At 36.9% G+C, this 27,988-nt stretch overlaps 1 protein-coding gene and 1 pseudogene across 1 annotated transcript in view; both read right to left on the bottom strand.

The window, feature by feature from the left end:
• The window catches only part of RAB39A (RAB39A, member RAS oncogene family), a 32,487-nt gene extending 13,254 nt beyond the window's left edge, over window positions 1-19,233 (bottom strand). The window contains exon 1 of the mRNA XM_011368145.2: window positions 18,879-19,233. Coding sequence (XP_011366447.1) covers window positions 18,879-19,105 — 227 coding nt within the window. The 5' untranslated portion in view covers window positions 19,106-19,233. The remainder of the gene's footprint in view (window positions 1-18,878) is intronic.
• Window positions 7,756-7,874, bottom strand: LOC111744726 (annotated as a pseudogene).
• Window positions 19,234-27,988: the final 8,755 nt, after the last annotated feature.

Below are 27,988 nucleotides of genomic sequence, written 5' to 3'. Positions count from 1 at the left end.
GAAACAAAGGGTGAAAGTGGTGTTATGGTGCCTCTGACAATTACACTTAACGAGTCACTGAATTTTTTGTTGCTCCTAATCCCTGTGACTCTGAACTCTGCTGATATAAAGGTTTTAGTTTCCAAGGGAGAAATGCTTTCACTAGGGAACCCCGTGATGCTTCTACTGAATTAGCTGAGACTGCCAACTGGCCATTTGGGGATTCTTATGGCAGTGGGGCACAAAAAGAACAATAGTATTATGGAGACCACACTGGCCTTCTGTGGTTCCTGCTGCCCAAACTCTTGAAATCTTTTGACTCATTCCAAGCCTGGTCCCTTCAGCTTCTGGTCAAGTCTCTGTGCCTCAGTTACTTTCATTTCTTCAGTTACTTTCATGTTTTCAGTTACTTTCATTTCTTTGTGTGTGGGGGGAAGGCGTCAAAAGGAAAGTTTATTAGAAAAGGGGTAACGCTCCACAGACAGTGTGTGGTCTCCCCTCAGAGACAGAGAGTGAGAGGGACCTACTTTCGTTTTTAATTAAGGTCCTCATGTTGGTTTTGTTGCTGTCAACCAAAGACCTGATTGATAGAGTAGGCATGTTTTCCGAGAATGACACAAATCAAAGTCATAAATATTTTTTAACTTTCACCAGTCTCACAAAGCCAAAATTCTTTTTAAAATTATTATGTTAAAAACACATGAGATCTGCCCTCTTAACAATTTTTAAGTGTAAAGTAGTATTAACTACAAGCGCAATGTTGGACAGACCTCTACCTCTAAAACTTTTTCACCTTGCATGACTGAGACTCCGTACCACTGAACAATGGTACATTTCCTTCTCTCAGCCCCTGGCAACCGCTCTTCTACTTTCTGCTTCTATGAGTTTGACTACTTTAGATACCTCATATTAGTGGAATCACGCATTATTTGTCCTTCCTTCTGGGACTGGCTTATTTTATTTATCATAATGTCCTCAATATTCATCCATATCGTAGCATATGACAGGATTTTTTTTTTTTTATGGATGACTAACATTCAATTGTACATATATATCACTTTTTTTTTATCCATTCATCCGCAGTTTATTCTTATGGGTATATTTGCTTTAGAATAGAAAAAATGGTTGCCTTGTTTATGTAAACATTTTTAACTGTTTAATTCCCCTCTTTAATCTTATTCTTGAAATAATACTTAGACAGATGATATTGGGAACACTGAAGTTTGCTTACATTTACAATGAATTACTCAATATATGAGCAATGCAATCAAGTATGAATGATATCCCTTGAGGAATTTGAAATTTTTTGACACAATGACATCATTACAGAGATTCTAAAAAATATAAATGATATCTCAAATTAAACACTTATCTAGTTTCCTGGAAGGTACTAAAAACAGGATGTTCTTGTCATATGAAGGAGAAAAGTCCATAGGCCCTAGAACGCTCAACATTATTTATACTAGTTACTTGTGTAAAAAAATTTTATCTGAAAGTGGCAAGATTATATATATCTTATATGCTGTTATTATAAACTTTGTTGGATATGTACAGGCCTCTCAAAAAAACAACAAAATATTGAACACTTGCTGACTTACCTAGGTAAAATGAACCAGATGTTCCACCCTGGAAATACCCTTCTTGTGCTTTGCCAATTGTAAAATAGGCATTTGGAGGATAGAAGTACTTCAATGCCAAAGGCTGTTGGCAGCAAGCAGCCTATGAATGCATTAGTCTTGTGAGAGCCTCTGTTCACCATGACATTACATGCCTACTGCCCTTCTGGGAATAGTCATGGTGTTGATGATTTATATACCTGCTTCTCTTGCCTTGTAATCTGGGCCCTTTGGACTGGTTGCAGGGGACTAAAACACAAGTCTCTTTGCTCCTGCTATTTTTAATGCTAACAGTCCCTGCCCTTGCCTCAGATTCTGTAACCTGAAACACATCTTTTTTTATACATACAAACACTAAAATTCATTAATTTATTTTTACTTATTTATTTTTTAATTTTTATTTTTCAATTAGAGTTGACATTCAGTATTATTTTTAGTTTTAGGTGTACAGCATACTGGTTAGTCATTTATATAATTTACGGTGATCCCCCAATTAGTTTAGTACCCACCTGGTACAATACAGTTATTATAATATTATTGACACTATGTGGTTATTATAATATTATGTTCTTTGTGCTACACTTCACATCCCTGTGACTATTTTGTAACTACCAATTTGTACTTCTTAAAACTGTACATTTTTCACCCAGCTTCCCATTCATCCATTCATCTGCAGTTTATTCTTATGGGTATATTTTATCCATTCAGTGATCAGTTTCTTTTCTGTATCTGAGTCTGTTTTCATTTTGCATGTTCATTTTTTTGTTCTTTAGATTCCATGTATAAGAGAAATCATTTGGTATTTGTGTTTCTCTGTCTGACTTATTTCATTTAGCATAATACCCTCTAGGTCCATCCATGTTGTTGTAAATGGTAAGATTTCTTTCTTTTTTTTATTTTTTTATAGTTGAATAATATTGCATTTTATATACGTATAAAATTAAAAAAAAATAATTCCAGGATCTTTCCATTAAAAATCAAGTTTATGGTGTGGAGGCTATATATAATACTGACAAGACCTAATGGGCCATATTTTCTCTTTGAATATATGAATTAATTCCCATGACCACCTTTTATTTTCCCTTTATGGGAAATCATTTTATCATATGAGGACTTACCACCCCCAGCATGCTCTATTCACTTTTTATCCTCTATTTTCCTCTGTAGCAATTAACACATTCTAATATCCCGCATAGTTTTTCCAGCTTATTTGGTTATAGCTTTTCTCTCCCGATTAGAAAATAAGCTCCATGAGAGCAAGGATTTTTGTCAGTTCTTTAGGGATGCTGTATCCCTAAGTGTCTAAAACAGACTGGGCATGCAGGAGTCCTAACAATATTGCATATGAATTAAGAACCAAATTAATAGGTTCAGATTCTGTCAGTCTGTGCCCAACCAGCATGCAAATGCTGAGTAAACGGGAGAATAGAGAAAAAAACAAAGAAGATTATCTCCTTTTGATATTTATAGTAGGGGTCTGTGAAGTCAAAAGGGGAGAAATAAGCTGAATAATTGCATACAATATAAGCATATAGGTGAAATCGTCCATGTTTTCTAAAAAACTACTGTATTTAAATTAGAAGTAATTCAAATTGAACTTTACAGTGGATTCTGGAAGATGAACAAGTTATGTATGAAAATTGAAATAGTTTATTTGAAATTAATGAGAGCTATTTCTAGCTTCATTAATTGCTTGCAAGGTGATAATGAAAGAGTGCTTATTTTCTATTTGGTATGGTACCAGAAAGTGTAGTAAAGACTTCAGCACCTATTCCAATGCTTTCTGGCATCCTTTGGAAAATAAAAATGAGATAATGACCAGCTTCTCATGATTATTTTGTTTTCCATATAACAGTGCATTGTGTGATCAAACATAACTAAGGAATATTTTCTCGTCCTTTCCCTCCCTCCCTCCCTCCCTCCTTCCTTCCTTCTTTCCTTCCTTCCAGGAGAGGCAATCCTTGGTTGACCTCACAGATCACAGGACTTTGTCAGCATACAATCCCTTATTTTTTTATTTTTTACGCCTACAGCACCTGGTCTTCATAGGTGGTCTCCCATCCAAGTACTAACCAGGCCTGACCCTGCTTAGCTTTTGAGATCAGACGGGAATATTTTCTCTTGGGTTATAATTCTCTGACCATCTTTGTGACTTCTGTCTGTTCCCATATGACTTCCTCTATACTGCTTTGTTTCATGTGCTTTCTACATCTTGGAATTTATAATTGATATTTAGCCTTTCTCAATTCATTCTCTCTCTGAAATTAAGCAGCTTCTATTTTCAAGTTCTTTGAATAAATTATGTTCTTTTCCTTTTCTGTTTGTGTTTTAAATCAAAGTTATATGTGCCCTTACTACATGTCCTTACTTTTCCCATTCACCCAAATTGCTAATATCATAGTCATCATTTTAGAATGACCATTTCTTAGCACTTGTGTTATTTTGATCATGTAGATTCTTTTCATTGCTGTGCCCTGGAGTAAACTATGAATTCTTTTCCTTAGAGTTAATAATTATCTTGCGAATTAGTCAAGACAGGCCAGGTTATGGGAAGTAACAAACAACTCGCCTCTCGGTAGGAAGAATGTTAAAGAATCTGTGCTGTATTTTAAAGCTACCACAAGACTTCTGCTCAAATCCACTGGCCACAATTAGTCACATGATTCTTCTAAGTGCAGAGGGAAGGGAAATATATTCCTTCCAGATGTCCAGAAGAGCCATCAGATATGAGTGAGCACTAAGTCTCTACCACAGATTTTTTCTTCTTGCTAAATTTTCCATGAAGTTCTCATTAATCTAACCCCAAACTATCTATCAGTTGCCTTCTTTTAAGTTCATTCACATTAGCTTTTCTGTCAATTTCATCTTTCTGAAGAGGTGTCTCCTACAACCTTTTGTCCCGCTCCAATCTGGCCTTGGTATCTGCAGCGGAGATATCCTAGGATCACCCTTTACCACCTTCCTGGGTATTGCTTTGCTTTTCTTCACAGGTAGTTAGTTCCTCTTCTCTCTCTCTCTCTCTCTCTCTCTCTCTCTCTCTCTCTCTCTCTCTCTCTCTCTCTTGCATACCCTCAAGTAGGTTCCTAAAAAAGATGCATGAGGTAATATTCTGAAATCTTGCATGTATGATTTCTGCTACCACGGCTGAATAAGAGTTTGGTCAGGTTCAGAATTCCTTCAGAATTTTTAAGTTATTTCTCCATTGTCTTTTAGCTTCTACTGTTGTTTCAGGGACATCTGAGGCTAATCTGATTCCTGATCTTTTTTATGTGACCTTCTCTCCCCACTCCCAGAAGTTTGTAGGAACTTCTCTGTGGCCCCAGTGTTCTAGAATTTCATGACAATGTGCCTTAGAATGTGTCTACTTTCACCTACTGTATTGAGGCTTTTAAATCTGAAAACTTAGTCCCTAAATCTTGGAAATTTTTTTTGAATTGCTTCATTGATGATTTCTCCTCTCTATTTTTTTTTCTCTCCTGTTGTATCTTTTTGTAATGCCTGTTTATGTATTGAACCTTTTGGACTAGTACTCTAATTTTTTTTAAAGTCCTTTTTTCCTATCTTTGAAGTTTTTGCCTTTTTGTCCTATTTTTTAATAAATTTCCTCAAGCTTATATTGTGTTTTATATTTTCTACTGCTTCCAAAAGCTCTTTTGTTCTCAGAATATTTTCTTTTTTTGTTGTTGTTAAAAATAGTATCCTGTTCTTCTTTTATAATTGCAATATTTTCCTATTATCGCTCTGAGGAAATTAAGGAGATTTTTGTTTGTTTTTGTTCTTCTTTTTTAACACTCCCTTCTCCTTTATTAAGTTTGTTTGTTTTGGTCTCTAGGTTCATATTACAGATTTCCTAATATTTCTTGTAATCTTTAATTGAGACAAAAAACACCCACTGGAAGATGATCAGACTGGGTTACTTAGTTGAGGAAACTCTAATGTTGGTGTCTTAAGTCTTTCCTCTCGGCCTGGTCAGATTCTTCAGAAAGGATTTCACCGATGTCCTGTTTGAAGAGTGAAGGCCTTACTGCCAGGGTTCTGGGAACTGAATGGGGAAAGATGTCTAGACAGTCTTAGCATCCAATATGCATCCATTCACTTAAAGCCCTTACTTTTAATAAGGGATTACAAACTCAATTATGCCTGGTCTTCAAGTCAGAGGAGACTCTACGTCTAATTCTTTTCAGAGAATAATTGTTCAATTTTTGCCAATGTTGGAAGAAAGTTACCTAGTGTGTAATGTTGGAGATGTGAGGATCCAATCTTTATAAACAGATGACAGTCCATGATCTATATTTTAGCATTCCCACTTCCAGAAGTATCTGATGCCACCATTTCCTGAGTCTTTAGGGGATCCAACTTGTTTTTAGCTTTTCCCACCACTAGCTTAGAAGTCAGTTTTTCTTGAATCTGCTAATTAATTTATCATTCCATCTGCTTTCCTGCTTCCAAAATTTTGTTGCTATTATTTCCTTATCAAAACAAATGTCACTTTAGTGAGATTTCAGAGAAAAAAATCTAAAATAGATATGTGTTCAATCTGCTATCGTTACTAGAAGCCACTTCTTTTACTATTATAATTGGTTCCTATTATTACTTAATACTGACATATCCTTCATGTCTCAACATCAAGGACTACTTTCTTTGGGATGCATTTTCTGAAACCAGCCCTCACTCTAAACATAGATGACAAGTCCTCCTTTTGTTCTGCCGCTGAAACTTACTTACCAGCCTTTACTGCAATTATTTGTCATCTTTCTTTGCCATAAGTCCATAAGAAAGACCTCTAATTGTTCCCCAGTATCTATTTTCCCTGTCTTCCTTTAGTAATAGAACTCCATGAGTTCTAGCTGGCACACAGCAACTCATATAGAGACTATTTCTCAGCTCTGTTACAATTAGCTTTGGTCATGTCACTAAGTTTGGATCAATAGGACATGAGAAGTTATGTGTGTCATCTGAGTTCCATCTCCCTGAAGTAGCCATTTTCCCTAGGCTTTCTCTTTCTCCTTCCTGCTTGCAAGGAAATGACAATGCCTGGAGAACTCTAGAAACAGATGTGGAGGCAGAGTCACCTTGATAGCCCAGAACTGCTCATTCTGGGCTATTATTATAGGAGAGAAACAAAGTTCTATATTAGTTGCCATATTCGGGCAGTCTCTTTGTTACAGCAATGTAGTCTGTACTCTACCCAGTATAGAGAGAGAGACAGTACTTATTTTTGTATCTAGTGCCTGACATATAGTTATGCTAAATAAATGCATTGATTTCCACAAGTAAATCACTGTCCTAGTTGCTTCAGTTTCTCCAGATTAAAAAAAAAAAAAAAAAAAAGAGGCAGCATTTAAAGACTGGAAAGCTACTTCATGATACTTTTGAAACTTTAGGACACTATAGCCAGTGTTTACTTGTAGCTTTGCCTTATACTCAACTCCTTTCCTTGTCTAACAAAGTAAAAAAGCTTCATATAAATTTTTCCACTGCAGTGGCAGGGTTCATTCCTGTTGGTAAGTGTAGCAATGCCGTCACTGAGTACTGCATGAAGGGGAGGGATGACTGTCATGGCAGCCACAAGTGTTTGCTGTCAGTTATCAGTATCACTTCTATTGTGTAAAGCTATTTCTCCTTTGTTTTCTGAGTATAGCAGTAAAATAATGGTTTGGGTGGACATAATTATTAACTTGGATCTACAGAAGTAGGAGTAGGGGTAGGATTGTGCGAACAGAATACTTTTCAGGACAGAAACCACACAATGTGTCAATAGAACCCTTTTCAACCACGACAGGAGGCCTGGTGCAGCAGAAAGAGCACTGAATAGAGTGTTAAGAGAACTGGGCTCTTATGCAAACTGCTAATGAATTATAAGGCCTGGTGCAAGCAAAACCTCTCTGGACATCAATTATATTATTTGAAAAATGAGACTTATATCAGATCATCTGTCTATTCCTTCACAGTCCTCTGGCTGCAGTCACTTTTCTACCAAAATGGCCAGAATGCTGACTACAGTATGGTTGACGTCTGCAGCTTCTTTCATGTGTCTCTTCTTCTTCACTTTCTTAAACTTTGTTTTCAATTCATCTCTCACTAATTTTCCTCGCCTCCAATAGTCCTCTGTTATACAATTATTTATATCTTCTCTTCCACTTTTTTCTTCTTTTTTTAATGCCTATAGCACCTGGTCTTCCTAGGTGGTCTCCCATCCAAGTACTAACCAGGCCTGACCCTGCTTAGCTTCCAAGATCAGATGAGATCGGGCACATTCAGGGTGGCATGGCCGTAGCTTCTCTTCCATTTTTAATTCTTTTTTTTGGAGTCCGTTCCTCTATTCTATCAATTCTCAGTATTAAATTTTACCTTATTTAGCTTTCATTAACTTTTGCTTTCCTAATATCATACATAGCCTTTCTGTAGCCCTTTTATATCTAAAGAATTTAAAAATGTGGTTTCATCCATTTGCTTCTTTATCATTCTTCCAGTGTTCCTTTTTTTTTTTTTTAACATTTTTTTAAATTAAGTTTATCGGGGTAACATTAGTTAATACAATTATATAATTTTCAGGTGTACATTATAGTTTGACATCTATATATTCTCTTTCAGTTTTCTTAGTAATTCTAATTGAAAGGTTTTGTGCTTAAAATAGGTGCTAATGATATTGCATGATCTGTGTAAAAGTGTGATAAATGACTGCAAGGAAGTCAAGCAGAAAGATAAATCTTTTAATTTTGATTGAGGCGACAAATCGAGGGACACTCTAAAATCTATAGCTCTGACTACATCTCTCCCTAAAATACGGTAATCTAGTGTTTTAGAAGGGAGACATGATGAAATCATCCAGAAGCACCAGCAAAAGATACAGAGAATCATGAGAGAAGAAATTATGAGTTCTCAAATATATTTCTAAAATTTAAGGAATTGTTTATACTTTTTCTTTAAAGTATCGGTTCCTAAAGTATTCTCTTTATCTATCTAATTTCTCTCTCTCTCTGTCTTTCTCTCTCTCTCCCTCTTCCCCGCCCCATCCATCCATCTATTGGCTCCTAAAACGCTCTGTAAAAGGACTCTGGGTTGGGAAACACCATATCTGCCTTGCGGATTCACAATGTATATTAGCATATTAATATGTTAAAAGTGCTGAGAAATCCTGTAACAACCCAGCATTTCCAAAACTATTTTATCAAGAAAACTGTTTCTCAAATTACACCTATTACTATCATTTTGAAAAGTGCTACTCTGAAGAAAAATGATAGGCCAATGCCGAGAATTTGAGAATCTATAACCTTTCTTCATACTGTTGTCTCTTACAGCCAGGAAGTTTTTAATATCTACTAACTCCAGTATTCTCTCTTGATCTCTTCTGAGAGAAAAGGGTTCAGTTTGGGCCACACACTATGCTTTTGTATTTCTGAGGCAGGGATGTGTTATTAAGGCTATCCTTCAGCCTTATTTATTTTGAGGCCATATCACATGGAGTCCTATGAAAAGAAAATATGCTTGTAAAGGGTAAAGAATCAGAGCAAAAATTACTTTTAACATTCCTAGCCCAGGAAGATAATTTAAAAAGAGATTGTGACCAATCATACAAAAAGTAGAAAAAAATAGGCATAGAGAAGGATTACATTTTGCCAAGAAAAGACACTGATGACCTTTTGGGTGTAACCTGATAAAGACCTTTCTCATGTGACTTCTGATGCACTTGCCATATTAGTGAAGTAGAAACGAGCCTAAGAGAGAAGTCTCTGTTCCTTTACCTCAATATTTTTTAGGAACTGAGGTATTTCTGATGGCTTCTTAATATCCTAGCTATTGATATCAGTGGATGGTCTTAAAGACTTACACCAGTAATATAATAACTTGATTTAGCAAGGTATTCCTAAATTGAAAATGAATCATTAATATAGGAAGAAAAATAGAAAAAAAGTCACTACATTTCAAGAATGTTTACTAGAACACTGTTAAGATTTTAAATTAAATAACATGCCAGCTAGGCATCAACATTTACTCAGTCATGCTTATATGTAGAACTATTATATGTATTTTGAAACTCTTTCACAGCTTAAACAAAAAGTATACTTTTAAATTAAAAACATTCTTTGATTTCTCTTTCACATTTTTCTGGAACTCCTGTAGGTCAGAACAGTACTTTATTACTAAAGTGATTCCTTTCAATAAACAATGTTTTTGTTTGTTTGTTTGTTTTATTTTGTTTTTTAACACAATAGATGTTTCATGATAAGCTAGGTAGATCTTGTGGGGTGGCAATTTTTAAAGGGAACTTCCCTGAATTACGCATTATCAGAATTGATTAAATGTTATTGGCAGATTTATTAAAATTGTAAACTATTGGCTTTGCAGATATTTTGCTTTAGAAAGAATGAAAAGATCTTAGTAAAGTAATATCTGATGTCCCCTGGTATATGCGTGTGTGTGTGTGTCGGTGTGTACATGGGTGTGTGTACCTTAGTATCGCTTGAGTGGCTCACCTTTCTTTTCCACTGCTTGACAGAGCAGACTGGAAGAAAGCAGATTCCCTGTAACTCAGCTAGGATAAGAATAACTGGCTTTTAATATAACAAAATTTACATTCTCCAATCATTCTAAGATGTTCTTCTTTAAACTTTTAAGTAAACTTTAACATAGCTGTGGAAGGTCAGTTGCTAAGAAATCTTTGTATGTCAGCCAAACTAACTGACAATGGCTGGAAATTTCTTCTCTCTCTCTCAGATTGAGTAAAGTCTTTTTCTTCATGTGAAAACTTTACTGTGGTGATCCATGTACCCACAATTTTATCTCTAACTTTTCTCTAGCCCTTGCTTTGAAAGTTAAGTGGGGGCCAATGTGTCAGAATAGGTGGCCATCACGGTAGCACGATGAAAGAAATTCCAACACCTGTCAGCCACATATCTATAACTCTGCCAACAGGGAAATGTCAAAATGAAATATTATCTCTTGAGGTGATCATCCTTTTTAGAATATGAATACTCCTGGCTGGATCCTTATTAAGTCATTTTCAACCACTAATAATTTTGCGTGTCTTAGTTTCCCAGCTATGTCTCTCTGTAAAGCTAAGATAGAGTATTAAGGGATGCCTTTTTGATTGAGATGCGAGGAAGAATAGGTCAAGGTATCACTTTCCAAAAAACAGAAGGAAAAGAAAATAGGAAAGCCACAAAGACCCTAAGAATGAGTTTTATCTACTTTGCAGTTTGCCTAGGGTCCTATTGGTCCAGGACCCTTACGCATTTGATATACAATATTCAGTTTACTTCGGGATATATAATTACCTTCTTATCTCAATACAGCATTGAAATTGTGACTATACATGCTAAATCAATTGATTTATTGAAGAAAAAAGAAATTAAGAAAAATAATCACAGGTTTTTCAAATTGCTGGTTAGTTTCTTGACAGTACTGATTATGCAATAATTCAAAATGGTCTGAATGTCCTGTGTGGATAGTGAAAATAATCTTTAGAGTATAAAAATATGTTTGGCTACATAGGTAATCTTTTCACATTCTGCCTCACTTGTTAGAAATGATGCTAGCTCGCTCTTACTTTCCATTTTACTCTGAAACACCATATAATAGATATCTTTTGGGGTGACTGCTCACTTCCTTCTCCTGTGAATTTCTCTTTCCCAAAAGGGAGAGACTATAACAGATACAATTGCATTATATAACCTATAATACTTACCTAGTATATTTACATTACAATACATTTGAATGATATGTAAGTGCATCTTAATAACCTGACTGTGGGGGACCTGATTCACTGGCCAGAAAATTAGCCAATGATATCTTTTCTTTCAAAAATATGAATAAGAAGCTCAGAGACTGAGAGAGTCAGGAGACAACAAAGTTGGAGAATACAAATAAACTAGAGGGAAAATCCACAAACTCTTGGTGGAGTTTCCATATTTTCAGACATCTGTAATCAGAGAATTTTTGTCTTTCATGAGCTCTGTATCATTTATAATTTACCTCCTATTATCTAAACTAATTTGGCTAGATTTCTCTTACTTATAACACATTACAACATAATTTTAATCAAGACATTATGTCATTTGATTACTCAATACAAAAATATAGCCTAACTTTCTATTGTTTCTAATAACTTGGAACTACAGTAGACTATGAGGATTACGACACTTAATTGTGGACAATCACTGTTCTATTACTTATGCAATTATAAACCCGCCAATTGAGGATCAGAAAATCTTTTTCTAAGTATATAATAACAAATTTAATAACCTAAAAGAAATGGACCAGTACTTAGAAAAATACAATCTTCCTAGACTGAATCAGGAAGATCTGAAAAAATCTAAATAGACTGACCAGCAATATGGAAATTAAAATAATCATCAAAAACCTACCAAAAAGTCAAAGTCCAGGACCAGATGGCTTCACCAGTGAATTCTACCAAACATTCAAAGAAGATTTAATACCTATTCTCCTAAAACTCTTCCAAAATATCGAAGGAGGCAATACTTCCCAATTCTTTTTATGAGGCCAATATTACTCTGATACCAAAACCTGGTAAAGATAACACACAAAAAGAAAACTACAGACCAATATCTTTCATGAACACAGATGAAAAAATTCTAAATAAGGTACTAGCGAACCAAATACAGCAACATAATAAAAAGATAAAGCCCACCATGATCAAGTGAGCTTTATCCCAGGGGCCCAGGAATGGTTCAACATATGCAAATATATTAATGTGATACACCACATAAACAAATTAAAAAATAAGAATCATATGATCATATTGATAGATGTAAAACAAGCCTTCGACAAAATACAGCATCCATTTACGATCAAAACACTTCACAAAATCGGTATAGAAAGAAAGAAAGTACCTTAACATAATAAAGGCCATATATGACAAACCCTCAGCCAACATTATACTTAATGGTGAAAAACTAAAAACCTTCCCTCTAAGATCAGGAACAAGGCAAGGCTGTCCACTATTGCTATTGTTTATTCAATATAACATTGGAGGTCCTAGCAAGTGCAATCAGGCAAGAGAAAGACATAAAAGGCATCCACATAGGAAACAAAGAAGTCAAACTTCACTATTTGTGGATGACATAATTCTCTATATAGAAAACCCTAAAGACTCCACAAGGACACTACGAGAAACAATAAGCAAATACAGTAAAATCTCTGGATACAAAAATCAACGTACAAAAATCAACGTTCAAAAACCCATAGTGTTCTTATACTCTAAGAATGAGTGTCAGAAAAAGAAATGGAAAAAATGATTCCTTTGCAATTGTAACAAAAAGAATAAAATACCTAGGAATAAATTTAACAAAACCTGTAAAGGACCTATATAATGAAAACTATAGGATCTTATTAAAAGAAATCGAAGAAGATACAAAGAATTGGAAAGATATTCCATGTTCTTGGATTGGAAGAAACAACATAGTTAAAATGACCATATTACCTAAAGCATTATACAGATATAATGCAATCTCCATTAAAATCCCATTGGCATTTTTAAAAAAAAATAGAACAAAAAATCATCAGATTTGTATGGAAGCACAAAAGACCCCAAATTGCCAAAGCCATCCTGACAACAAAGAATGAGGCTGGAGGCATCACTCTGCCCGACTTCAAATTATACTGTAAGGCGACAGTAATCAAAACGGCATGGTATTGTCAGCAAAACAGACCCACTGATCAGTGGAACAGATATGAGAGTCCAGAATTAAACTCATATTTATATGGGCAAATAATTTTTGATAAAGAAGCCAAAAATATAGTGGAGAAAGGAAAGCCTCTTCAATAAATGGCGCTGGGGAAACTGAAAAGCCACCTGCAAAAGAATGAAACTGGACTGTTGTCTATCACCACACACCGAAATTAACTCAAAATGGATTAAGGACCTGAATATAAGACCTGAAACAATAAAATGCATAGAAGAAAGCATAGGAACTAAACTCAAGGACCTTGGACTTAAAGAGGATTTTATGAATTTGACCTCAAAGGCAAGAGAAGTAAAAGCTAAAATAAATGAATTGGACTACATCAAACTAAAAAGCTTTTGCTCAACAAAAGAAATCGTCAACAAGGTAAAGAGACAACCATCAGAATGGGAAAATATATTTGCAAGCAACACCTCCAATAAGGGCCTAATATCCAAAATATACAAAGAACTCAATCAAAAAATGGGTAGAGGACCTGAACAGATGCTTTTCCCTAGAGGACATACAAATAGCTAACAAATATATGAAAAGATGCTCAACATCACTAGCTAATAGGGAAATGCAAATCAAAACCACAATGAGATACCATCTCACACTTGTTAGAATGGCTATAATCAACAGGACAAGTAATAACAAATGTCGAAGAGGATGTGAAGAAAAAGGAACCCTCATACACTGCTGGTGGGACTGCAAATTGGTACAGGCACTATGGAAAACAGTTTGGAGGTTCCTCAAAAAATTGAGAATTGATCTACTATATGATCCAGTAATCCCTCTACTGGGTATTTACCCCAAAGACTTCAAAACTCATATATGTAAAGATATTTGCACACCGATGTTCATAGCAGCATTATTCACAGTGGCCAGGACATGGAAGCAACCGAAGTGTCCTACAATAGATGACTGGATAAAGAAGCTGTGGTACATATATACAATGGAATATTACTCAGCCATAAGAAGAGATGAAATATTGCCATTTGCGATAACCTGGATGAATCTCGAGATAATCATGCTGAGTGAAATAAGCCAAACTGAAAAAGTTGAAAATCACATGATATGATTTATATGTGGGATATAAACTTAAAAGCAACAAATGAACAGGACAGAGACTCAGAGACATGGACAATGGACTAGTGGTTACCAGAGGGTAGGAGGTGGGGGAGGAGGGAAAAAGTAGACAGGGAAAAGGGGGTCAATATAGGGGGGTTGGAGGAGGGTGAAGTGGGTAAAGGGGATCAAATATATGGTAGCTGAAGGAATTGGACTTTAGGTGGTAATCACACAATAGAATATATAGATGTCAAATTATAATGCACAACTGAAAATTATATAATTGTATTAACCAATGTTAGGCCAATAAATTAAAAAAATATTTTTTTCTCTTGAAGTCCATGAACCACAATAAAGAGGGTAGGTATCAAATGAGGGCTCTTAAACAAAATGAAACAAAATTATTTAGTTTAGGCATTTTAAAAAGGTCTCTTAAAGAGAAATAAAATGTTCACAATGCTTGCTTTTAAAATTAAGAACAGAAAACATAAATTAAACCACCTTTAAATATTACTTCACATGACTATTGTGAGGGGATAGAGGAAAAAACAGAGACACAAAGGAGTCAGAGGGATAAATAAGAAGAGATAAGCTAAAGAGATGAGAGAGTAAGAGACACATTAAAATTAAAAGGAAGAAGAGCAAAAGACAAAGGGTGTGAGGTAAGTATGAGTAAGGACAGATAGACAAAAGGGGTAAAGGAAAGATAAAATTAGAACCTGAAGGCTGGGTAAGACACATGGAGAGGATAAACATACACAGTGGAAGAGAAGATAAAAGAAATGAGGAAGAAGCAGGCAGAGGGTGAGGGAGAGGCTGAGTACGCCTAATGGCATTAGAGGCTACCTTCAGATTTTTGGGGGGAGCAAAAAGGAAGGCTGTCCCTTACAGAGCACTTACTGCTTACAGCCCTAAGTTAATTAGCTGGTTAAATAATGCCTACAGGTCTTCCAGTGCTCCAAATTTCAAAAGTTTAGTGGTTCTGCTCAAATAATGTGACTAAAGCAGCTCATCAAGGAAGTGTCTCCCAAATGATACTCCTTAAAGCACTAGATTTTCACATTTTAATAATAGCCTCTCAAATAAATTTGGGAAATGCTAATTTAATAAAAGTTAAGCAGGTTTCTTTGCCACAGTAGTTCTCAGAGCCTTAATGATATGAATTTCTAAGAGAGTGCTATGTAGAATACAAGGATCTCCAAACTTATTTGATTATGGAACCCATCCTTTTAAAAAAATTCCAAGGGAGGATTCTTTTTGAGGAGCACTGCATTAGGAGGACATTATCCTCTGAGCTTTGTAACCAGTGGCTATAACTATAACACTCCAAAGGTCATGACATGAAAGAAAAGGCTAAATCTGGTTTGAAGCCTTAAGATTTCCTTTTTCCATGGTAACATTGCTATTTCTTTATCTCATTTTATTTCCATATCGCCCTATAAGTGCTTTTACGGGAAAGGTTCAAAATTTCTATTCTTACATTTGATGCTCTTTCTAATATTTATCCTTATTAACACTGTGTTAAACAACATTCTTCTTTCCTTTCTTGCTAAGTTTTTTCCACTATGATGATTAAAAATGAAAATTGTTGATTTCCCGGCAATGCCCACAATGCCAAATCCATCTTCTTTTCTTACTGGGTACATGGTAGTCTAAGTGTGACCTTGTAACCGTTTTCTCCTCAATTACTTGAGAGCTGAAGTGATTTGTACTATGTTGGTCTCACTTGCTTAAAAGGAATATTGCTTGATTTAGATCTTTCCTTTTCCCTCCCCCTGAGCAGGAACACAGTGTCCACGAAGATGATAGTCTTCGGGATAACAGAAAAATAGGAGGGTAGGTACCTGAATGATGCCCTGGAGCAGAGCCACTCTACCAACTAGGACTACTTACGACTTACACAAGAGAAATAAAGTTCTATCTTTAATGAAAGCACTGTAATTTTGACTCTCATAGATATATAAATTTAACATTTATCCTCACTAAAATATAGTGTTAACAATAAAAACTTAACATTTGGGTGTAATATTACAACTTACAGTATGCACACACATACATTATTTTTCTAAATCCATCTTCATCTTGATTTTGTTCCCTTTTATTTTTGTAAGCAGTTATTGTCTGCTAGAGTATTAATCTGAACATTGAAAACTAAGGCTTTACTTGTCAATTATATCTCAATAAAGCTGGGGAATGAAAAGAAAACCAAGACTAATCATTATTGGCTCACTATTTTTTTTGTTTTGTAACATAGTTGTTTATGCTTTCAAGCTATACTCCAAGCTGTCCAAAAAAGGTTCCTTTTTTGTTAGTTTATGTCTAATCACTAATAAACCTCCAAATAGAATATTTCCCACAAATTTCTAATGGTATGATTATCATTGATGGAAATATGCCTTCATGAGCTATAGTATCTTTCTATGAAATACGTGAGCACAATATATCTATTATTCAAAATAAGTATCTGTATGGTCTTGAAGATACAGAATGATTTAACAGTAATCGTTTTAAGTGCAATTTTATGGTGAAACATTCTGCTAAATGAGAGAAAATCAAGATTTGAAGGTAGCCACTGAAATATGTATGTACTTATAAATATATCTTTGGTAAAGAGCCAAACAAAATAAAAGTATGACTCATTGTCAGTAAACATTCCTGAAATGTCCTTGTATTATTATGGGAGAGTTACTGTCTGGTTTTAATAATGTATTAAAATGAATTACTATTTACATCCTTCTTAAAGGCAATGATCTATTTAGCAGAAACATCTTTAAAATCTAACTAATCCTTTACTCTCTTGTCAGTGAGTTGAGGAGCTACTTTTAAGGAAAGAGATATAATAAAATTTTACTACCCATGTTTCTTGTAGTTGCAAATTACAGTAGATGTCAGGAGTTTAAAGCATAAAAAACATGTTTTTATTATATTCACTTTAGAGAGCAGAGCAAGAGCTATTAGTAAATACTTTTTTTCTAATCCTCAAATATCTTAAAGTTCATCTCTGTGATCACAAGTGAAGGAATTTGCAATCAACCTTAGAATGGTAAAACTGCAAGGAATCTTAGAGAAGTCTGAAAATTTTGTAATTAAAGGAAGCTCCTTGAAAAGAAAAAAATTTCTTCATGGAATTCTAGGTATTGTATAATTCAAATTAATAACCTTTAACACCTCTCTGAAGGGGTAGCCTTACCATCTTTCCACTTCATACATAGGAAAACTAGGGTATAAGCAAGCTAAGCAGTTCCCTTATTATCTCTATAAATCATTGTCATAACTGGCATTGGAAGCCAAAACTTTAAATGTTGTAACAATCTCACAGAAGTAGGCTGATCTCATAAAGAATGGATATTGGCTGGGGGTGAGATGAAGCCCTGTTTGGGAAGTCCCCTGATGGAGTACTGTGTTTCACAAGCCTAGTACTTGCTGAAGACTGCAAAATGCTTGCTTCAATGGGTTCGAATTGATAATGCAATCTTAAAAAAATAAAAAGTCTACAATATATCAAATTCCCCACCTTTCTCTAAAAAAAGTGTTCTCAAATCCTAGAAATTTCAAATGTGCTTTGTAATCTGATTCAGTCTTAAATATCCAGGAAATGCATACAATTTACATTTAGTTTTTATTTACATAACATGAATAGCCTTTGTGAAATCCTTCTTTAAAGGTCTCAGAATGAGACTATTGATAAGTACCCCTCCTATATTTAGAAATGTTTATTCTTATATACAACCACCTGGTGATGTTAAGTATCCATTATAAATAAAATCAAAGTTCCTGACAGATATCAGTATCTCTTTTCCCACCAAAACATAAGTGATGACAAACTTCTAAAGACAACTCGACCCTTAAAAAACAAAACAACAAAAAACCCTCAGCTGTGTCGGTGTCCCTGATGTTACATCTAGCTGCTGTACAAGACATTCCCACGGGGCATGGCCCAGTATTTCTGATGACCACATCGGTGCTGTGAGGTGTTCAAACCATTACCGCATCCATCTCCCCGTGAAAGATGCCCAATGAGCTCATGCAGTAACCTGGGTTGGAGCGGTGCTTGCTGTGAAGCTAAAGGGATCAATCACGAATCTGGGAACCCTACTGGCAGTTCTCCCGGGCTGCAGAGGGGAAGCCACTTGGTTAGAGGATGAACAGAGAGCTTGGAGGAGGGTGGCCGGGTCAGGGTGTGCGCAGCGAGGGACGCTGAGTTTGGGGCGAAGGCAGCAGGGGGACCGAAGAGTTGATCAAAATACCAGCAGGGGCAGGCGGGTGACCCGGTTCAGGCGGGAAAGGGGACGCAGGAAATGGGCGCCAAAGAAAGAAGTGAGAAATTGCGGAGGAGGAAGTTGTCCCTGGAAGAGGAGGGGCAAAGGGGAAAAGAGAATGGAGTGTTTGCACTTTCTAGAGGGAAAGGCCAGAGCCTCTCCCAACCAGGGCGGGTGCGGCCGACGCTTGGGGGAAGGGGCGCCCGGGCGGACGGAGGCGGCAGCGCAGTCCCCGGGGTCCCCGGGGATCCCAGCGCCAGCGGCCCTACCTGAACCGCTCCTGTCCCGCAGTGTCCCAGAGCTGCAGCTTTATCCTCTTGCCCGGCTCGATCTCCAGCAGGCGAGAGAAGAAGTCCACGCCGACGGTGGGGTCGCAGGCGGGGGAGCGCAGCCCGGGAAAGCGGCCCTGGGTGAAGCGATGCAGGAGGCACGACTTGCCCACGGTGGAGTCCCCGATTACGATGAGGCGGAACTGGTAGATCCAAATGGTCTCCATCACTCACGTGCCTCGCCGCCCCACCCTCCCTCAGCGGGGCAAGTTCCGCGGCGGGAACTGTCCCTTCAGCACCTGCCGGACGCCCACCCGCTGGCTTCCAGCATATTCCTGCGCTGAGGCCGCGCCTGGTCCCCGCCCATTCTGGTGGGAGAGGCGGGGCCCGGTCGGTCCGGGGGCGTGGCCTAGAGCTAGGGGGCGGGGCGGGGCCGTAGCTCGGGGAAGGGGTAAACGCGAAAGCGGCTCATGGGCTCCCACCCCCAACTTTTGTATATCAAGTCTCCAGCAAAGCTCACTGGGCGCCGCCTGGAAAGTGAGTGTGGTTAAAGGTTGTGACAGCAGCAACAACCAGTGAAAATGAAGCAACTCCAGGAGGGTCAGCCACTGAAAAGTGAGAATCATTTTCTTACTGGCGTCAAGGAGGGCTCATCAGATGCGGGCTCTGATTTTGGAAGTCGGCGAGGCCAGACACTGCTGGGTCACTGCTGTTGCTTTTTATTTCGTGATTTGACCAGCTCTTTGTCCTCTGTCACTTCCCAGATTTCTGAAGATTCCAGTTACGGCTTCTTGCTCTCTAGTCCTGCTGAACGCCACCTCCGAAGTGTTCTAAGGTGAAGGAGTTGAGAGCAGGATCGAAATAAATTTGCAGAGCAAGTTCTGAATGCTTCCTAGCAAGGGCTTTGGCCATTGCTCCTGGCTCAGGCATCTTTTCTTCACTGCTTTTAGTACCGCAGGAGAGTGGGAAAAATGCCAAGTATCATCTCCATACTCTCTGGGGCCCTCTATCCCCGGGATGGAGAGGAGAAAGAAATAGTAAATTGTGGAGATGCCCAGAAAAGCTCCTATTCTTTCCTGTCTCTGTTTCTATGCGTCCGAAAAATCCCGAAGTGGTCTCTACTTGTGTCTGGTCTAAATAAACAAAACACGCCCGAATTTTGGCTATTACTACTTTCTCATGCCTTTCTTAAAACTGGAAAATAGTGAATTCAAAATTTATCTCTTAAAACTTGAACGGTTTTAAAGTATATTTTTGCTAAAATAGAATTTTCAACAATTTTACTTTTTTTCATGCCTACATCTAAACTTATACTATCGTTATTATCCTTGTTTTGGAAGAAGAGGTACATTTTTCCAGAATGTGTTGAATCCCATGCTACTTAGGATTTTTGGACTTTTTTCCAACAGTTGATCTTTATTTCATAGCATTATACCTCAAATCTCCGCCTTTCCAATTGTTTCTACTACTCGGCATATAAATATGCTCAAGTATCCACTATCCTAAAACCAACATCTCTTCATTATGCCTCTCCTTTAGATTTTTGCTTCCAACATTATTCTCCTTTTAAAACATTAGGAAAGAACCATTTATTCTCATTTCTCACTCACCAGTTCGTCTTCAACAACCCTCTTCTAATACACCCCTGAAATTGCTTTTGATAAGGTTACCAGGGGCTTTGTAACAAAGTTGTGTCATCATTGTGTGTTGTTCCCTACTCCCTTGCACCTTTCCAGTTATCATTCTTTTTGACCTCCTGATAGCTTTTGTTGATTGTCCTCTGTTGCCAAAAGCTGAGTGGCTGACCTAACCCTCAGCTACCGTTCTCTTCTAGTCTTCCTCTACTTAGGGATGGCTAAGTGAGACATAAATAGGGCTTCTGACAAAGATTTTGCTTTTCTGATAAGGAACACTCTCCGCCCCCACACCTGGAAAGTGTATCAACCATCTTGTGACCATAAATATGAAGAATAGATGTTAAAGATGTTAGGAGAGAGAGAGAGAGAGAGAGGAAGAGCCTGAGTCCCTAATGAACTTGTTGATCTGTTATACCAGTTCTGGACATCTTATTGTTTGTGACAAATAAATCAATACCTGTTTAAGCTACTGCTGTTGGATTTTCTATAAGTGCAACCTGAAAACTCTTATTTCTTGGCTTCTACAAAAGCATTCTCTCCCAGCTTCCTGTTATTTATACACTTCTTCACTGACATTTCTGTGATACATTTCTTAAATATTAAAGTTCCTAAGAGATCCATCCTTTCTTTTTACCCTCTTCCCCCCCTTTTTTCCCCCATTTATTATGAACTGTTTGTGGTGACTTCATCTACTCCAGTGACTTCAGTTACTCCTTTACCCAAACAATATGACCTCTTTCCAACCTCGGCTTTATCTTCACATTTCAGACTCAACACATCTGTGTTAGTTAGGATTTTTTGAAATGAACTCCAGTTAGGGACATATAAAAAGATGAGTGAACTTATTATAAGGATACAGAGGAACTTTTACAGTATCCACAGGCAGGAAAGCAGTTGTTATTAGAAAGGGATTGGAACCAGAAAAGGAAAAGCTGTAAGGAACCCAAGCAGTATGTGCCTCTATCTCTCATATTTACTTCTTTCTAACATCTGCTTAATTCTTATTTCTATACAAACCAGCTTTCTTTACTGCTTAGTCTATATGGAAGGCTAAAGTTGTTGTAGTTTCCATATTAGGTATCTAGATACAAACAGACTGATTTCCATTTCTCTGTCGAGACAATCTAGTCAGCCTACTTTGGAACAGGTGTTCATAACAAAGAGATATGGCCAGTGGGACAGGAACAAGTAGCAGGCCAATCCCTTTGGATGAGATACATGGGGTATTAGCAGTCCTGGAGAAAAGACAGGTCAATGCTTTCCCTTTTTGTCAAAAACATATTCTCTATTATGTCCGAAAGTGAACTCAGTAGCTTTCTTGCCATGTTTTCTTTTCCTATATATTTACAGGTCAGTTAGTGGCTTTAGTGTCTATCTATTCTACCTCCTTAGATGAGAGTGTGGTTTTGAATTTGAAAGCTGGGGGTTTGTGCTCTGTATCTATCTTGGATTCCTCCCTCTCCATATTCAGCCAATCATTAAATCTTGTTGCTTTTACCTCATCAATATCTTTCAGATTTATGATATTTCTGAAATTTCCACTGTCACTATCTCATTCAGTCTCATCACTTTAGACTGTACTGCTCAATAGCCTCTATATTAGTTTCCTAGGACTGCTGTATCAAAGTACTACAAAACAGAGTGGCTTAAAATAAAATTGGCCTTCTGTACCTGTGGGTTTCATATTCATGGATTCAAACAAATTGGGATTGAAAATATTCAGATTAAAAAAAAGTTAACTTGTTGCTGACATGTACTATGTAATTAGGCCTACGATGGTTGCATCTGTACTGTACAGAACATGTAGAGACCTTTATTCCTTGTTATTATTCCATAAACAATATAGTATAACGACATTTACATAGAATTTACATTGTATTAGGTATTATAAGCAATCTAGAGATGATTTAAAGTATACGGGAGGATGTGCATAGGTTACATGCAAATAACATGCCATTTTATATAAGGGACTTGAGCATTCTCAGATTTTGGTCTGATGAGCTCCTGGAACCAATCCTCTGCGTATGCCGAGGGATGACTGTAACAAGAATTTTTGTCTCACAGTGCTAGAGGCTAGAAGTCCAAAATCAAGTTGTCTGCAATGTTGGTCCCTTCCGAGTCCTTTAAGGGAGAATCTGTTCCATCCCTTTTTCTTAGCTTCTGGTGGTTTGCTGGCAAGCTTTGGCATTCCTTGGAGTGTAGATGTATCACCCCGGGCCTTCACCTTCATATGGCATTTTCCCTGTGTCTCATCACATAGTCTTCCATTCTGTGAATGTCTGTATCTGTGTCCAAATTCCCCCTTTCTTATAAGGACACAAATCTTATTGGACTAGGGCCCACCCTAATGATTCATCTTAACTTCATCATCTGCAAAGACTGTTTCCAAATAAGGCCCATTCTGAAGTACCGGAGGTAGGACAGATTTCAACATATCTTTTTTGGAGGATACAATTCAACCCATAACAGCCTCCCATTTAGTATCTACATTGCTTCCAAAATTACTTTATTAAACTCTTTGATGACTCATTCACCCTAGGATAAAGTCTAAATATCTAATCATGTCACATATGACCAATCGTAATGTGGCATCCATGATCTAGTCAGTGATTTCTCTCCATGATATGCTATTCATCCTATACTATCCCCGCCCCCCTCCACCAAGCTAGTCCCTCCTCTCTTTATATTCCTTTAACCCTTCATCTGGTCAGCAAATTTCTATTCACCTTTTGAGGTGCAGAAAAAATATTATCTCCCCATCGCAGTCTTTCTAAACCATTTATACCTCCAAGGAGAGCCGATTTCTCCCTTCAACTATGTTCCTATAGTATTTAAGCAAAGGCTACTCTGTGCTTCTATGATATCTCTTTTATCTTCTTTAATGTATCTCATATTGAACTATGGCTATTGATTTGACTATCTCTCTTGCTAGCTTGTAAGTTCCCCAAGGCCACAGGAACTTAATTCATTAATTCATTTCCCCAGCACATACACAACGTCCATGTAGTGGTGCTCTATAAACGCTCACTGAGTGGAAATAAACCATTAATCAGAATTCTCCATCAACTTGAACTTCTATATGTGCAGTGTGCACACAATCTGATGAGCTTCATGATGAACTAAAATTAATTAGTTTTATGCTTACTAAAATTTAGCTTTGAATAATCCATGAATAACTTTAATTTAAAGTATATTTGGATTATGCATGCTAAATACAAATAATTTAATTTTTTAATTAAAAATGTTACGTTCTGTTGTGTTTATAAAAGTGTAAGCTTATAAAATAAGGCAGGTAGGTAGGGCACATTTAGTTTAAGAAAGCTGCTTAAGCTGTTACTAAGGATATTCTACTTTAATATATTTTTAAAAAAGAAAATGAAAACATGGGAACAGCTGGAAAGGAAGATCTAGCCTTTTTTTTGTTTTTTTTTGTTTTTTTTGCTTATTAATAAGGAGTCAAGAGACCTGTATTCAGGTCCCAGCATTGCCACTAATTTTGGGGGAGGACAGTTATAAATCACTTACTCTTTCTGGGTTTGTTTCCTCAGCAGCACACTAGAAAGATTGAGCTACATCCATGTTTTTGAAACTGAGGGTTGTAAAATTAACTTAGTAGTTAACTACTAGAATTCAAAATAAAACAAAATACCAGAGTACATAGTACATAATAAGGATATTCATTTCATGAAACTTTTGTTTCAGTGATATGTGTGTATACGTATGTATGTATATGTGTATACATATGTCTGTGTGCTGGGTCAAGATATGTATGTATATGTGTATACATACGTCTACGTGCTGGGTAAAATTTATTTCTTTTGGATGAAAGTAAAAAATTTCAAAAGCCATTGAGCTAGATGATCTCTAATGCATCCTTGGCTTTGAGATTCTCTAAAAACTCTCAGAAATCCTCCATATGCTCTTTGTGTTCACTACATTAAACACTAAGAAGTACTTTATATACTCAGTATAAATGTTACTATTTACAGGTGAGAAAACAACAAAAAGAGTCTGCTCCTCAGTCTTCATCACCTTAGTAAATAGTAGCACCATTCTTTTAGAATTTGTATGAGAATTAAAGAAAAACATTTCTGAGTACGGAGAGTAGAGACAGGGTTTTATCAGTTGCAATTTTGTATTTACCAATTGTTTTATAATCTTTTGATATCAAGGATTAATTTGACAATAAATTACATTTATTGTCAAAACTGTATATTTTCCTAGTGTTTCCACTAGGGAATCATGAAATAGATTATTGAGGGGTCTGTATGAAGTGATTAAGATCCTGAGTACCCTCATTTTCCTGATCCTCACAATCAGACATGGATTAAACTGGAACCAAAGTTCTGACTTGAACTGGTCAATTACTCTCATTTAACTCTTATTTAACTATCTAATGAGACTGAGCTAAATAGAGTTTTTCCAGGGTATATAAATAGTGTGGATGGATAAAATTAGAAGTCAACTTGGAATCTATGTTCATGCCATTCCCAATACTCAAACAATTATTGTTTGTGTCATTACAATTCTTTTCTGAATAGGACAGGCTATCTAAAGTGAATTAGAAGTCAATTTACACTTTAAAAATGTAATAATCATTTTCTAACTTGTGTAGGTATTATTTTAATTTTGTTATATTTATAGTGAGAGGCATCTGAGTGGTAGAATTTCCTCTATATACTACTCTGTACTTAAAAGATAAGACTTTATAGCCACTGCATTAGTGAAGGCCTTTGTCATCACTCAATTGGACCAATGTCCAATTCCACACCCACCTCCAATACGATGAGGTCATATAAACATAAAGGAGTTTGAATAACCTAAACAAATATGGGGAGGGAGGAAAAAATCCTGAATTGACAAAAGTTTAAACTTGCTATGAAAAAAAAAATAATAAAATAAAATAAAAATAAACTTGCTACAGCTGAGAGGAAAAAAAAAATGGCATAGATGATAGAGGCTATTCATCCCTCTGGCAACCAAATAAAAGTTGTGACAGAAACAAGGAGCAAACAGAAAAAATCGCCTGGGATCTATATGAACAAGCTATACAGCTAGGGAGAAATCTAAGAAATTACCCTGCAACAGCAGAAGGCAGGATGGGGCGAGGGCGGGAGGCTGCCAGGTCCTGAGAGGCTGAGTGGGATGGAGGTGGGGGCAGTGACAGATGCTTCTTAAAGGGGCTGTGTCTGCGAGCGAACTTTTGTGGTGACAGACCTGCTTGCTCTGAGAACCAGGCCGATTTGGCTGCGCGAAGACTTACAGGGCAAAATTGAGTTATCAGAGTGAAGGCCACAGTGAGGCTCTCTCCCTCACCCCAGGGTATCAGTGTTCCCTGTTGAGTCCAGCCCTCTCCCAGTGCATGGACACAGCGCCGCCAGAGCAGAGACATCATCAAACTGGAAAACAGATGTGGCTCCACCTAGAGGATTCCCTGAAACCCCGCCTCCCTCAACTCACGGCCCCACCCAAGCCACATCCAGCTATATCCTCAGCAGGTCAGGTGCACTTTGTTGAGCAGTACCTAGACTCACACTGAGGCAGCTGGCCTCGGTTTCTGCTATGGCCTATTGAAGCAACTATAAACACAACATCTGTGGATTGCTTGCTGAATCTTAATAGGTGGCCTTGGAGGGGCACAGGCTTGGGCTAAATTTGGCCTGCAGCTAAAACCCTCTCAGGACTGGGCCACTGGACACCTACCACACAAATCCACACTAATAAGACTGGGAGACTAGGAGCTTTGCTTACCACATAGAAATAGAAAAGCAGCCAAAATGGTAAGACAAAGAAGCAGAAACTATATGAGAGAACAGAACAGAGATCTAGAAATAATGGAGTCAAGCAATCTAACTGATGCGGAGTTCAAAACACTGGTTATAAAGATGCTCAATGAACGTATGGGAAGGGTAGATGAATTCAGTGAAAACTTCGACGAGAGATAAAAAAGATAAAAATGGAAATGGAAATTGTAAAAGGGAACCAGTCTGAAATGAAGAACACGTTTTTCTTAGATGAGAAGTATATTAAATGGAATAAACAAAAGAATAAACAAAGTGAATAAAGAAGAGGATCAAATGCCCTATCTAGAGGATGGGAAAGCCAAGGACACTCAATCAGAATGGCAAGAAAAAAGATGCCAAGACTATAATAATTTGTGGAGCCTATGGGACATGATTAAAAATAAAAATATCCATCTCATTGGGATACTGGAAGGAAAATAAGATGTTGAACAGCTATTTAAAGAAATAATGATGGAAAACTTCCCTAACCTGGTGAAGCAAATAGACACATGTGAAGGACCTATATAATGAAAACTATAAGACCCTATTAAAAGAAATCGAAGATACAAAGAAATGGTAAGATATTTTGTGTTCTTGGATTGGAAGAATCAACATAGTTAATATGACCATATTACCTAAAGCATTATACAGATTTAATGCAATCCCCATCAGAATCCCATTGGCATTTTTTTAAAAAATAGAACAAAAAATCATCAGATTTGTATGGAAGCCCGAAAGACCCCGAATTGCCAAAGTCATCCTGAGAAAAAAGAATGAGGCTGGAGGCATCACTCTGCCCAACTTCACATTGTACTACAAAGTGACAGTAATCAAAACGGCATGGTATTGGCAGAAAAATAGATACACGGACCAGTGGAACAGAATCGAGAGTCCAGAAATAAACCCATATTTATATGGGCAAATAATTTTCGACAAAAAAGCAAAAAACATATAGTGGATAAAGGAAAGCCTCTTCAATTAAGTGATGCTGGGAAAACTGGAAAGCCACCTGCAAAAGAATGAAACTAGACTGTTGTGTATCACCACACACCAAAATTAACTCAAAATGGATTAAGGACCTGAATATAAGACCTGAAACAATAAAGTGCATAGAAGAAAGCATAGGAACTAAACTCAAAGACCTTGGATTTAAAGAAGATTTTATGAATTTGACCTCAAAGGCAAGGGAAGTAAGAGCAAAATTAAATAAATGGAACTACGTCAAACTAGAAAGCATCTGCTTAGCAAAAGAAACTGTCAATAAAATAAAGAGACAACCATCCAAATGGGAAAATATATTTGCAAGCAACACTTCCAATAAGGGCCTAATATCCTAAATATACAAAGAACTCATACGACTCAATAACAACAAAAAAACAAACAATCCAATCAAAAAATGGGCAGAGGATCTGAACAGACGCTTCTCCCTAGAGGACATACAAATGGCTAACAAATATATAAAAAGATGCTTAATATCGGTAGCTATTAGGGAAATGCAATTCAAAATCACAATGAGATACTATCTCACACCTGTTTGAATGGCTATAATCAATAAGACAAGTAATAACAATCCATCGGAGAGGATGTGGAGAAAAGGAACCCTCATACACTGCTAGTGGGACTGCAAATTGGTACAGCCACTATGGAAAACAGTTTGGAGGTTCCTCAAAAAACTAAGAATTGATCTAGC

The sequence above is a fragment of the Pteropus vampyrus genome, unplaced genomic scaffold (genome assembly GCF_000151845.1).
Source record: "Pteropus vampyrus isolate Shadow unplaced genomic scaffold, Pvam_2.0 Scaffold139, whole genome shotgun sequence".
Taxonomy (NCBI): Eukaryota; Metazoa; Chordata; class Mammalia; order Chiroptera; family Pteropodidae; genus Pteropus; species Pteropus vampyrus.
The sequence above is the reverse complement of the archived record's forward strand: the minus strand, read 5'-3'. Positions and strand labels throughout refer to the sequence as shown.